The sequence below is a fragment of the Coregonus lavaretus genome (assembly GCF_964263955.1).
Source record: "Coregonus lavaretus genome assembly, chromosome: 26".
Classification (NCBI taxonomy): Eukaryota; Metazoa; Chordata; class Actinopteri; order Salmoniformes; family Salmonidae; genus Coregonus; species Coregonus lavaretus.
In genome coordinates, this window is record NC_140013.1 from 20,174,376 (window position 1) to 20,189,217 (window position 14,842).

Below are 14,842 nucleotides of genomic sequence, written 5' to 3' on the forward strand. Positions count from 1 at the left end.
TCAACGATGGAGAGGACAAAGAAAGTACTCGCTTTTTTACTCTGCTTTGCAAACTGATTGTCATCACAATGAAGCAAATGTGGGTTTGTTATTGTCCTGATTGCATTTTATTTTTTGATATATTACGTTTGTTACCTATGCCGACTGTTAAACAACAGTACAGCATCCTCGCTCGTTTCCCATACCTTCAAAGGAAATCTGATTTGTATGCGCTGACCGTCTGATGAATTACTGTACGGTCGACTAGCATACCAGTGTAACAGTAGGCTATGTTATGTGGCTCTAGAAGAGAAGCCACATTGGTCAAGAAAGGAGGAGTGTTCTTGAATGGTAAACAAGCCGAGCAGAGAGAGGGGGCTGAAATATGGGCGTCCAGTCGACAGTACACTGCTCTGCCTTTTCAAGACTACTCGATGAACTCTGTTCTATTATTTGAATTTGGCATCTCATGTTAATGTTCTAGGCTATGCGTAGGCAAAATGTGACGTATGCTCGAACGAGGTTCAAGTAACAACTGGCTTGTTCTAGGCTGGAGGACAAAGCATGCAACTCAAGAAAGAGTTTGAGAATAGGGTGACGTATAATGCATACAGTTTAGATGCAGCAGCATATCGTGGTTTAATAAGACACCGGGTTATTGCGAGAACACTTTCGCTTTAATTTTGTTTCGATTCTTTCGCGGGGGAATTGTCATGTCACGGTGAGAACGACATTTTTATTTCTGGGTTTCGATAGTAAAGTGCATGCACACTGGTGCAAAAATGGAGGATTGCGATAGAAACGATCAAAAGAGAGAAGTCAAGAAGACAGAGGGGTGTTTTGAAATGACATGTTCAGCACTAACTGTGGATGATGTATACGAAATTGCCAAATTGATTGGCTTGGAAGTGGAAAAACTTATTGACGGCTACGGTAAAGAGAGCGCCACAGGACTGGTGCCTAAAATTGTCAAAGTTCTAGAGCTTTTGGAGAGCTTCGCCTCGCGGAACCATGCACACAAGTCAAAAGAAGAAGAATTACTTAAAGCATTCGAAACGCTACATGTACAGAAACAGAAGAAGACGAGATGCGTGAAAGAATGCGAAGAAAGCAGCAAGAACGAAATACAGCGGGTGAGTCGATGGTAATAACATGGTAGCAACGCGTATCGTGTCAATTAGCAGATTGTAACAACACCGACAAAATGGGATTTGAGGTTGCTGCTACAGTGTAGCAATTGAATTGTTTTGACGGCTAGGCTACAATTGAACAACTACGCTACTCGCTGCACGTCAGCATGCAACGTTATTCATCATGCCCATTCAGTGGCAAGTGACGGCTCACAAAAATATATTAGTTATCTGTGTGACAAATTGTGTAGTGTAACGTTAGACCTACCACTGGCAGCTTTTCCCCCTACATAGAGAATGCTACATTTTAGTTGTCTTAATAGCCTAAGCGAAATGTAGCCTATATGTCGTTTTTGTTATGTAACATTATCATGGAATGGTGTGTTCAGAATGGACGCTCGTGCCAGTGTCCTACGATGTCCCTCGTGTGTTTTTCTTCACAGGTCGCTACATTTACCACAGTATGTGAAAGGTATAGTAGGCTGTTTATTAGTGCTTTTTAAGTCGGTTAGTTTTTGGTTCGATTATAAAAAATTAATCACGGTTTCGAAAAAAAATTTTGACAATACAATTATTAATGAAAGGCCCATGCAATGGATTATGTTCATTGTAGTTAATTACCACGTTTTCTGCAATAAACTTTGTAGAATAATATTGGCCTGTTGGAAACTACATCTCCCTACTACATCGCACAGTTCAGGCTTAGTCTGATTTCTCTCTAGAGAAACTGTGCATTGTGCTCACAGAAGAAAAAAAACGACAGAAAACGTCAATTAGTTGTTTAAAAACCGAAAAAATAACAGACATTTTGGTTCATTGCTCAGCATGACTATTTAAGCCTGTCCAGTTTTTAATATAAAATAACCTAGGCTATATCGCAGTAGAATTAGGGAAATCACTGTGATCTTGTCTCAACGATCATAGATTTGATATGATAAGAGGAAACATGTTGGAACGTCTGCTTGGCCCATTTGTCTCCTACAGCTTTCACTACACCACATGTCTATGCACCAAACACATTCTTTCACACGTCACCACACACCACACCATGAGCCCTGCTCATCCCAACACGTTGTTTCTGTCTCACAGCTGACAGCACTCTGTTGTTGGTCTTGTTGGTATCTTGTTGTTATAATGGTAGTCACCATAACACTGAAATTGAAGCTATAAACACGGGCGTCATAGGCAAGCTTTTTTTTCTCGTTCACTTGGAACATTCTTCAGCTAGCACTCAGTAGCTATCAATATCTTTGATTTAATTAGGAACCTATTCTTCCTCACCACCAAGTACCTGTAGACTCCTCTGGTTGTGGGCAATGAGTTCACTAGAAGTCAATGGTTATGGGTACCATAGAAATAGAATGACTAGAATGTCATTCTATTTCTGTGGTGGGTGTGCTGTGTGTCTCCTCCTAACCCAGAGTCTGTGACAGCTCCTCCTTGTCCCCCAGCAGGAGGTGCAGCAGGAGGAGGTGGAGAAGCAGAGGAGGAAGTGCGAGGAGCTGCAGGCCCAGGTGTTACATCTACAGACGGAGAATCAGGAGTTACAGAGCTGCCTGAGGGGCAACCATGCCCAGGAAGGTTGGTTTAAAACACATAAACACACATACAGTGCATTCGGAAAGTATTCAGACCCCTTGACTTTTTCCACATTTTGTTACGTTACAGCCTTATTCTAAAATGGATTAAATAAAAAGAATGTCCTCATCAATCCACACACAATACCCCATAATGACAAAGCGAAACCAGGTTTTTAGACATGTTTGCAAATGTATAATTGTTTTCTTCTCAGAAATAGCTTATTTAAGTATTCAGACCCTTTGCTATGAGACTCGAAATTGAGCTCAGGTGCATCCTGTTTCCATTGATCATCCTTGAGATGTTTCTACAACTTTATTGGAGTCCAGCTGGGGTAAATTAAATTGATTGGACATGATTTGGAAAGGCATACATCTGTCTATTTAAAGTCTCACAGTTGACAGTGCATGTCAGAGCAAAAACCAAGCCATGAGGTCGAAGGAATTGTCCGTAGAGCTCTGAGACAGGATTGTGTCGAAGCACAGATCTGGGGAAGGGTACCAAAAATATTCTGCAGCATTGAAGGTCCCCAAGAACACAGTGGTTTCCATCATTCTTAAATAGAAGAAGTTTGGAACCACCAATACTCTTCCTAGAGCTGGCCGCCCAGCCAAGCTGAGGGGGAGAAGGGCCTTGGACAGGGAGGTGACCAAGAACCCGATGGTCACTCTGACAGAGCTCCAGAGTTCCTCTGAGGAGATGGGAGAACCTTCCAGAAGAACAACCATCTTTGCAGCACTCCACCAATCAGGCCTTTATGGTAGAGTGGCCCGACGGAAGCCACTCCTCAGTAAAAGGCACATGACAGTCCGCTTGGAGTTTGCCAAAAGGAACCTAAAGGACTCTCAGACCATGAGAAACAAGATTCTCTGGTCTGATGAAACCAAGATTGAACTCTTTGGCCTGAATGCCAAGCGTCACATCTAGAGGAAACCTGGCACCATCCCTACGGTGAAGCATGGTGGTGGCAGCATCATGCTTTGGGGATGTTTTTCAGCGGCAGGGACTGGGAGACTAGTCAGGATCGAGGGAAAGAGGAACAGAGCAAGGTACAGAGAGATCCTTGATGAAAAGCTGCTCCAGAGCGCTCCGGACCTCAAACTGGGGCGAAGGTTCACCTTCCAACAGGACAACGACCCTAAGTACACAGCCAAGACAATGCAGGAGTGGCTTCAGGACAAGTCTCTGAATGTCCTTGAGTGGCCCAGCAAGAGCCCGGACTTGAACCCGATCAAACATCTCTGGAGAGACCTGAAAATAGCTGTGCAGTGACACTCCCCATCCAACCTGACAGAGCTTGAGGGGATCTGCAGAGAAGAATGGGAGAAACTCCGCAAATACAGGTGTGCCAAACTTGTAGCGTCATACCCAAGATGACTCAAGGCTGTAATCGCTGCCAAATGTGCTTCAACAAAGTACTGAGTAAAGGGTCTGAATACTTATGTAAATGTAATATTTCCGTTTTTTTTTTTTTATACATTTGCTAACATTTCTAAAAACCTGTTTTTGCTTTGTCATTATGGAGAATTGTGTGTAGATTGATGAGGGGAAATAACAATTTAATCAATTTTAGAATAAGGCTGTAATGTAACAAAATGTGGAAAAAGTCAAGGAGTCTGAATACTGGATAAGAGCATCTGCTAAATGACTAAAATGTAAAATGTAAATGTAATACTTTCCAAATGCACATAACACACAGATGACTGGTTTAACAGCTGCCTTAAGGGCGACGATATTTAGGGAGGTTGCTTGATATAGAACATCTGCCTTAGGGGCAACCATGCTCAGGAAGGTCAGTTCAAACATCTGCCTTAGGGTCAACCATGTCCAGGAAGGTTGGGGCATGGTACTTACCCTTTCTGTTGCACATAATATATCATTTACATTTACATTTTAGTCATTTAGCAGACGCTCTTATCCAGAGCGACTTACAGTTAGTGAGTGCATAAATGTTTCATATTGGCCCCCCGTGGGAATCGAACCCACAACCCTGGCGTTGCAAGCTCCATTCTCTACCAACTGAGCTACACGGGGCCATGTCACACACCTCTTAGAAACAATCCCCTTCTCACACATGTGTATGCAAACATACTACCCTCCACAACAGGTAAAGTACCCCAAAGTAATGCGTGTCACGAGAATGGAGTTACTGCATCGCTGACTCAGAGTACTTCTGAGGGTAATCACAGGGTAAAACATTGCTGACTGAGAAATTCCGTTGTTTGTTTATTCGGGAAGTGAATGTGTGACCTTAAATGTGACATTTGTTATGTAAAAACTGAAAGAAGAACAGAGCAGAATAGATACATATAAACTAATAGAATATAATAGTTGCGTATATTTGTATTATACTCTAACTTATTAAGTATTGGTAAGATACATTATTCATCTCGTCCCGGCCTAGTACTCTATACTCTCACGCTGTGCTATAGAAGCTGCTAATAGCACCAACCCTAGTATCGTTCAACAAGTTAGATGCTCTTATCCTTGATTTATTCATTGGATACGAGCTATTTTCAATTGAACGTTTAGTTAGGTCTGTCTTATGATAATGTCCACTATAGCTTGGATGCTGTACCCCTTTACTTCAACGTAATGTAAACTGTTAATACAATGTGTGCAAGTCTTGTGGTATTTTTTTCACTAGTTTTCAAGGAAGTGTCTGTTCAGCTGTGGGGGGTCTAAATCAGATGAACTTTTCCTTGAAGGAGAAGAAGACCATATTTGTGTCAAGAAACATCACAATAATTGGATCCACTCCATCCACTAAAATGTACATCTAACGTTCTTCATTTTCTCAGAACTAGAATTACCACACTACAGGGGGTTTCAAACTTTTCTTGCCCAGGAACCCCTGCTCAGGCAAATCGGCGACCCAGGGCCCAAACAATTTTTGTAATAAAACAATTATTATAGTTCAATTATTTTCTGCATGCTTTCTGTCCCAAAAATGACCACTTAGATGGCCCGCCAAATAATTTTATATGCAGTAATTAGCTACAATGACTGTAATTTCCTCCATATTAAAGAGATAGTTTGAGATTTTGTCAATGAAGCCATTTATCTACTTCCCCAGAGTCGGATGAACAGGAACAGCTAGCATGCTAACCGTTCCTGTAGACTTCTAGTCATTGCGTTAACGCTAGTTAGCATTGGCTCGTGAAACTACCTCTAAATTCCTTCATACTGGACACAGAGACATAAAAATGGTATCCACGATGGTATTTTGTTGTAGCTAGTGATATTAATAAAATAATTACTTTATCCCCGCATTTATTTTCCTAAAATACAAAAGTATAGAAAATGGTGGACCCCCTGCAGTACCTCGACGGGCCCCGGCCATACTACACGTTGAAACCAGTTTTCCCACCAAGAGGCCCGTGTTAGCTGCTTGTTGTTAAGTTTTATTGCACCAGTTTGGCCTTGGAACATTAGTGTCTCCAATGTCTATCCAAATCAAAATGCCATAGCTCCACCATAGGTTATTTATCAGTCATTAGACATCCAGAGTAGTGTGTCTGAATCAACAGATATAAACCAGACTGCTTACAGATGACCATGTGCTGAAGGATAATCCTTAAGTGTCTTTACTGTTTAACGCCAGACCTTAAGATACACTCCACTGAGCAGCTTTGGCTGGGGACATAATCTCGACCGACTGTTGATGGTTGATTAACTACTGGGTCATGTTCATTAGGGACTTCCTGGACTTGCCCAATAAAAAATGGAAACATTCATTTCCGTTTTCCGTTGCGCTTTAATTTTTTGACTTTTCTGTTTTGTGCCCTAATGATGTTCTCTCTGCTCCGTCTGTTGACCATTGAAAACCCACAGTGATGATATTGTATTGTTGTGGTCCTGTGTTCCAGACCGTGTCCAACGGCAGGAGCGGGAGGTGATGCTGAAACTGAAGGAGGTGGTTGACAAGCAGAGAGATGAGCTGAGGGCCAAAGTACAGCAGATAGCCAACGTTACTAAAGAGGTGGAGGCGGTAAGGACAAGACGACTACATGTACAGTCCATCTGAATGCGAGTGTACCCAGACTCGCTTTAATGCGGACACACACACACATATACACTGAGTGTACAAAACAGCCTAGATTCGTCGGGGCATGGACTCTACAAGGTGCCCATGTTGACTCCAATGCTTCCCACGGTTGTGTCAAGTTGTCTGGATGTCCTTTGGGTGGTGGGCCATTCTTGATACACATGGGGAACTGTTAAGCGTGAAAAACCCAGAAGCATTGCAGTTCTTGATACACTCAAACCGATGCGCCCGGCCCCTACTACCATACCCCGTTCAAAGGCACTTAAATATTTTGTGTTGCCCATTCACCCTCTGAATGGCACACATACAGTGAGGGGAAAGAGTATTTGATCCCCTGCTGATTTTGTACGTTTGCCCACTGACAAAGACATGATCAGTCTATAATTTTAATGGTAGGTTTATTTGAACAGTGAGAGACAGAATAACAACAAAAAAATCCAGAAAAATGCATGTCAAAAATGTTAGAAATTGATTTGCATTTTAATGAGGGAAATAAGTATTTGACCCCTCTGCAAAACATGACTTAGTACTTGGTGGCAAAACCCTTGTTGGCAATCACAGAGGTCAGACGTTTCTTGTAGTTGGCCACCAGGTTTGCACACATCTCAGTAGGGATTTTGTCCCACTCCTCTTTGCAGATCTTCTCCAAGTCATTAAGGTTTCGAGGCTGACGTTTGACAACTCGAACCTTCAGCTCCCGTCACAGATTTTCTATGGGATTAAGGTCTGGAGACTGGCTAGGCCACTCCAGGACCTTAATGTGCCTCTTCTTGAGCCACTCCTTTGTTGCCTTGGCCGTGTGTTTTGGGTCATTGTCATGCTGGAATACCCATCCACGACCCATTTTCAATGCCCTGGCTGAGGGAAGGAGGTTCTCACCCAAGATTTGACGGTACATGGCCCCGTCCATCGTCCCTTTGATGCGGTGAAGTTGTCCTGTCCCCTTAGCAGAAAAACACCCCCAAAGCATAATGTTTCCACCTCCATGTTTGACAGTGGGGATGGTGTTCTTGGGGTCATAGGCAGGATTCCTCCTCCTCCAAACACGGCGAGTTGAGTTGATGCCAAAGAGCTCGACTTTGGTCTCATATGACCACAACACTTTCACCCAGTTCTCCTGTGAATCATTCAGATGTTCATTGGCAAACTTCAGACGGCCCTGTATATGTGCTTTCTTGAGCAGGGGGACCTTCCGCTGCAGGATTTCAGTCCTTCACGGCGTAGTGTGTTACCAATTGTTTTCTTGATGACTATGGTCCCAGCTGCCTTGAGATCATTGACTTGATCCTCCCGTGTAGTTCTGGGCTGATTCCTCACCGTTCTCATGATCATTGCAACTCCACGAGGTGAGATCTTGCATGGAGCCCCAGGCCGAGGGAGATTGACAGTTATTTTGTGTTTCTTCCATTTGCGAATAATCGCACCAACTGTTGTCACCTTCTCACCAAGCTGCTTGGCGATGGTCTTGTAGCCCATTCCAGCCTTGTGTAGGTCTACAATCTTGTCCCTGACATCCTTGGAGAGCTCTTTGGTCTTGGCCATGGTGGAGAGTTTGGAATCTGATTGATTGATTGCTTCTGTGGACAGGTGTCTTTTATACAGGTAACAAGCTGAGATTAGGAGCACTCCCTTTAAGAGTGTGCTCCTAATCTCAGCTCGTTACCTGTATAAAAGACACATGGGAGCCAGAAATCTTTCTGATTGAGAGGGGGTCAAATACTTATTTCCCTCATTAAAATGCAAATCAATTTATAACATTTTTGACATGCGTTTTTCTGGATTTTTTTGTTGTTATTCTGTCTCTCACTGTTCAAATAAACCTACCATTAAAATTATAGACTGATCATTTCTTTGTCAGTGGGCAAATGGACAAAATCAGCAGGGGATCAAATACTTTTTCCCCTCACTGTACACAATCCATGTCTCAAGGCTTAAAAATCATTATTTAACATGTCTCCTCCCCTTCATCTACACTGATTGAAGTGGATGTAAGAAGTGACATCAATAAGGGATTATAGCTTTCACCTGGATTCACCTGGTCAGTCTATGTCATGGAAAGAGCATGTGTTCCTAATGTTTTCTACACTCAGTGTACATTCATGCTACACACACATCACAACTGCTACTACCAGACTCTTGTTATGATTGCTAAATACTGCACAATTGAAACATTTGCCCCCCAATCCTCCCTTCCCCAAATCACGTGTAAATATTGGACTATAAATTGTTCCTTCCTGTATTATACTTATGCTAAAATGTTTATTCTATTCTACTGAGCCATTTACTTTATGTTCGTATTCTTATCTTGTATTATTTCTTATTGTTGTTGCATTGTTGAGAAGGAACCTGCAAGTAAGCATTTAATTGGACGGTGTATACCATGTGTATCCCGTACATACGACTAATAAAAGTTGAAACTGAAACAGTACTGGCATAATAGTCATGGTTATTGGTTTGTGCTGAGCAACACACACACCTTGGAGACAAATCTGGGCTATGACTCCACCTCCTTATTCACAGCAGCTCTCTGTCACACAGTAATGGTTTTAAACCAGCTCAAGCTGGGTGTGTTTGTTGATGTGTCTAGGCTTTCACCTAGAGCTCTGGGCCTCTACGTTAAGTTTGCTGTAAATGTTTTTCTGTTCATGAGAGTAACTGTGTTTGTGTAATATGGTCCTTTCCTCTTACTCCCAATGAGTCCTTGCACCCCCACCATCTAGCATATCATATCATCGGCCTGGATGTGTACGAGTGTGTATGTATGTCATGTGAGTGTTATGTTAGTGTGTTGTTTTATACCTGTGTGTGTGTGTGTGTGTGTGTACAGCTGCAGGAGCAGTTGGAGCGCTTCATGAAGATGAATGGGGAGCTGAGACACAAGCAGAGCATCGTCACGGCCCAGGTGAAGAGTGCTGTGGAGAGGAAGGCTGACATGGAGGCAGACCTCAGAGAGAAACAGAAAGAGATAGAACGCCTCACCACCCAGCTGGAAAAGGCCAATGCTGCTGCTGGCACGGTAAGAAGTGTGTCTGTGTGAAGGGGGAGGAGTGTCTGTGTGTGTGGGTGCATGCATGCATGGTGTGGGGGGTTGTGTGGCTGTGTGTGTGTAAAGGTGTGTTTGTCCCTTGTTGAAAAGGCAAGCATTCATTTCCATTTTTGAATTGGCCTTGGACCTTCATATTATATTTAAGCAAAAAGGCCCAAGGGGGTTTGGTATGTTGGCCATATACCACAAATCCCTAAGGTGCGTTATTGCTATTATAAACTGGTTACCAACATAAATAGAACAGTAAACAAGTATTTTTGAGTCATACCCGTGGTATATTGTCTGATATACACACAGTTGAAATGCTTTTTCAGCCAATCAGTATCCAGGACCCAAAGTACCCAGTTTATAATACTACATAAACATGAGTCATCCAGCGTGGTATATTCTGACTCACTTTACTGACCTGTTTGTTACACCTTGTCAGTCATTTCTCTAGAGAACTTTTAGTGTCCTGCCCTCTCCCTCAGTTTATTTTGTAGCTGAACTTTAATCTTTAAACATTTGTCACTGTCCTCTCTCTGCCAAGTTTTACACTTGGCCTTTGTTTTCTTTAAACTCTTCTCCCTGTAAAAGAAACTGTAGCCATTTTGAAATATTTGTTATGACTAAGATAAGAGAAACTAAGGTCATATCTGTGACTTCTCTCTCTGACAAAGGAGTTAACTCATTGTTGGCACAAGATGTACATGCATATATTGTCCACGTACAGAATAATTTGACTAAGAAATCTCACTACAAGAAAAGTGTTTTCTTGTTACTTTGTAATATTCACACATATGGCCATATAGACTGTGAAGTTCACTAAATGTGTTATACCAGGTGAACAACAACGTTTTGTTTCCCTTATCCATAAAACACATGAATGTCATTACATTAACAAAATTGTGATAGTCCAGCTGTGTTTTCTCCACCCCAACAGGCCAGTCCGTGTAAGACAGAAGTGGACCTGACTGACAAGCTGGTGATAGACCTGAAGGATCCAAACAGACCCTGTTTCACCAAACAGGAGTTTAGAGAGATGCTGACAGAGAGGAACGAGCTCAAAGCCAACCTGTTCCTGGTGCAGGAGGAACTCTCCTACTACCAGAGGTAGGTACTATGGGGTGTGTGTTTGTGTGTGTGTCAGGGGGGGGGTGTTTCATAACTTTTATGAGTATGAGTGTGTGTGTGTGTGTTTACATGTTTGTTTGTTTGTTTGTGTTTGTCTAGTTTCATACCTGTGTGTGTGTATGTACTGACGTCTGCGTCATATGTATCATCCACACAGGGAGATCCTGAATGATGAGCGGTGTCCAGGATTCTTGCTGGACGCAGTACGTTCTGCCATAAAGAAACAGAAAACTGTCATCAAGGCCAAGATGCTGGGCATGCCAGAGGACGAATGCAGCAGGTGACACTGACACACACACACACACACACATAGGTACACACACACACACACACACACACACACACACAAAGACACAGTGCTAACTTTGTGGATGTGCTTTCCTTAAACAGTGATGAGGAGAAAGGCCCCCTGTTTGAGAGGAGAGCAGAGACAGAAACCGAGACCGACAGCACTGACAGCAAACCACAAGAGTCTCGCATCAGGAACCTGTAAGTACTACTGACCTGTTTTTACTCATGTAAACAACACATGTATTAACATAGCTATTTACATACAGAAATGTAAACATGTTTAAAGCACATTTACAACATTCAAAGAAACCCAATCAGAAGATAGTAATAGACATTTGGAATGAATAGTTGCTTGTTACAATGTTGTTACTCTGGTAAACTGACGAAGGTCCTTGCTTTGTTGGAGAATTCCTGCAATAGCTTGATTTGCAATGACAATGAGCCTCAGTTAATGATGCAGTGCCCAACCATAACCCTTACTCCGAGACCACTGATTGACTAGGCAAAGTTTAGGCAGGTCTGTGGGTGGTTAGACATGTTTGGCTTCTTTCATAGGCCTCCAGCATTCCATCAACTTGTTGCTATGTCCGGAAGACTGATAATATTGTCTGTCTATGTTAAACTACCTTTGGTCTCCTGATAATACTGTTGTGTGTCTATGTTTACCTCTAGGCAGACATACAAACACATGCTTCCGCTCTGTTCACTGTTCTGCTCTTACCTCCAATGTAAAACTTTCACAGCACCTGCTGATGCCTCTGACTAAGCCCATTGATATAAACATAGACTGCTCCCCCTGGTGGTGTAACCAGGAACTACCTCATATCTACAGAATGTAGTACTTACATTTTAGTCATTTTAGCAGACGCTCTTATCCAGAGTGACTTACAGTTAGTGAGTGCATACATTTTTCATACTGGCCCCCGTGGGAAACGAACCCACAACCCTGCCGTTGCAAGCACCATGCTCTACCAACTGAGCTACAGGGGACAACTGCATGTAATCTCAGAAACCCTGACCAGAACCAAATCTCACATGCACGCTTACCGTTTAATGATCACAGTCGGTCACAAGAGACTATGCAGCCTATAACCTCAGACACTATAGTAGTGTGTAGGAACTACTAAGAAGCAGAACAACTCAGTCTTTCAGACAATATCTCTGACCTGTGAACTATGTTGTGTTCTCTCCTCCTGTGTGTACCTTTAGTTTCTTCTGGTAGTGAGTTAGTATAGCTGATCCTAGACCTGTGTTGTCTCCTAGCTTTGGCTTCCTGACCCGCTCCGGCAGCAACCACATCAGCCGTGGTCCCAGTGAAAACAATGCTGCTTCTTCCTGGGAAATCATCGGCAACACCGACAACACCGCGGAGACAGAACCGTGACGATCACCATAACAACCCTCAACACCCGTCCAACTACACTTGTCCTCCATTCTGTTCAGTTTTCACTGGATTATTCAGACTGTTTAGGTGTCCATAGCAGCCCTAAGAAAGGAAGAGCATTCTCTCATTCTCTCATGCTTTCCTTCTTTATTTTTTATTACTTGCTCTATATACCTTTCTCTTCCTCTCTCTCTCTTTCTCTTCCTCTTTCGCTCCCTCTGTTTCTCTCAGGAATAGGTTCAGAATGGTGAAATGGCCAACTGTACACTTTGCATTGACAATAACTGTGCAGGACATTATTAAGAGGGACTTTTTTAATGGATAATGTTTTTGTACTTTTTTTTTAGTATTTGTATTCAACATTATAGTGACGTGTATGGTATGTAACCATCTACAACAAATCTCTGTTGAATCTCTTAAGCAAATTTGTATTGAGATATTTTAACAAATATGTTTAGCCAAAGATACCAGATATATTTTGACCACAGCAATCATTAGTAATCGCAGGAACACGTTTGAGCCACAAGAGGGCATTCTAACTATTAACAACCATGGTGGACTTCCATGTGTTTAACATTTTACCTAGTGTGGGTGTTTTTGGCATGCTTTGTGGTTGCTGTAATTCTTACAATCTGTCACGGACATGGACATGGTGTGAGTTATAGGGAACCTTTTGCAGTAAAGTACACTGTTGTTATGCATGTGTCTGCCAAGTGTGTGTGTGTGTGTGTGTGTGTGTGTGTGTGTGTGTGGCGCGCACACGCCTGAATGTGTATGTGTGCATGTGCGCACCTGTCTGCCTCTGTGTGTGTTCACTGGGGCACCAGCCCCTGTACGTTGGTTGCTGTACTTACAGAGGAAGTGTGTGTTTCCTTTGGGGGAGATGGTGTGTGTGTGCTCTCCCTCTCCTTCCCTCTCACCATGTCGTTTAACACACACACACACACACACAACAATGGCTGCCCCTGCCCCCTACCATAACTTACCTTTCAGATTCTGAAGTAGTTTTCTGACATTCTAAATTAATGCTGCTGGTGAAAGTGTTGAATGACGTATTTTCCTACAACACTGTATGTACATGTTATTTTTGTAAGTATGACTGTTTTTAAATGGAGAAGCCTTTGTGCTACGAAAACCAAATAAATATCTGAAGTGAAATCAGAAGTGTGTATTGTGGGAGAATGTAAGTTGGGCTGTCAACATACATCCATTTGCCAAGAGAACATCCCACTTCCGATCTAGGATGGACAGTTTTGTGTGTGTGTGTGTGTGTGTGTGTGTGTGTGTGTGTGTGTGTGTGTGTGTGTGTGTGTGTGTGTGTGTGTGTGTGTGTGTGTGTGTGTGTGTGTGTGTTGTGAGCTATAGAAAGTGCTTGTGTGGAAGACAGATGTACACAAATAAACGTACAAACATACATACACACTCCTACTGTACACTTTGTATTGACAGTAACCGTACAGGACATTATTAAGAGGGACTTTTTTAATGGATCATGTTTTAGTAATTTTTGAGTATTTGTATTCAACATTATAAATCTCTGTCAAAGATACCAAGATGTATTTTCACCACAGCAATCATTAGCAATTGCAGGAACACGTTTGTGCCACGAGGGCATCCTAACTATTAATAATAATAATAATAATAATATGCCATTTAGCAGACGCTTTTATCCAAAGCGACTTACAGTCATGCGTGCATACATTTGGGTGGTCCCGGGGATCGAACCCACTACCTTGGCGTTACAAGCGCCGTGCTCTACCAGCTGAGCTACAGAGGACCACACTACAACCATGGTGGACTTCCATGTGTTTAACATTTTACCTAGTGTGGGTGTTTTTGGCATGCTTTGTGGTTGCTGTAATTCTTACAATCTGTCACGGACATGGACATGGTGTGAGTTATAGGGAACCTTTTGCAGTAATTTGCCAATAGGCCTACGCCCCTCCCTCTGTATTTGTGAGTACACTATGTGTTACTTCTGACCCTGAATGTATTGCCACACAGTAACAGTCATTTATTGGTTAGACTTTATTTTCTTAACCATCAGCTCATCTCACATATTTGATAGAGACCTATTATGAGTTCAACCATGTCTTCCCTAGGACCATGAATTGAGCTTTGGGGTTGGTTGTTATGCATGTGGCTGCCAAGTGTGTGTGTGTTGCGTGCGTGTATGCGTCGTCGCACGTCTGTCTCTGTGTGTGTGTGTGTGTTCACTGGGGCACCAGCCCCTGTACGTTGGTTGCTGCACTTACAGAGGAAGTGTGTGTTTC

At 42.6% G+C, this 14,842-nt stretch overlaps 1 protein-coding gene across 2 annotated transcripts; it reads left to right on the plus strand.

Moving 5' to 3' along the window:
- The first annotated feature begins 415 nt into the window (after positions 1 to 415).
- Positions 416 to 13,729, plus strand: LOC311102090 (RILP-like protein 1). 2 transcript variants are annotated; one of them, XM_084143315.1, is made up of 8 exons: positions 416 to 1,112; positions 2,561 to 2,690; positions 6,557 to 6,678; positions 9,563 to 9,751; positions 10,704 to 10,873; positions 11,052 to 11,174; positions 11,285 to 11,383; positions 12,449 to 13,729. In XM_084143315.1, the coding sequence occupies exons 1-8, from the start codon at positions 744 to 746 to the stop codon at positions 12,567 to 12,569; spliced, it is 1,323 nt and encodes a 440-aa protein (XP_083999441.1). In that variant the 5' UTR covers positions 416 to 743; the 3' UTR covers positions 12,570 to 13,729. The 2 variants fall into 2 exon arrangements, with proteins under 2 accessions (XP_083999441.1, XP_083999440.1); XM_084143314.1 differs by having other exon boundaries at positions 539 to 1,112; positions 2,564 to 2,690.
- The last annotated feature ends 1,113 nt before the right edge of the window (positions 13,730 to 14,842 follow it).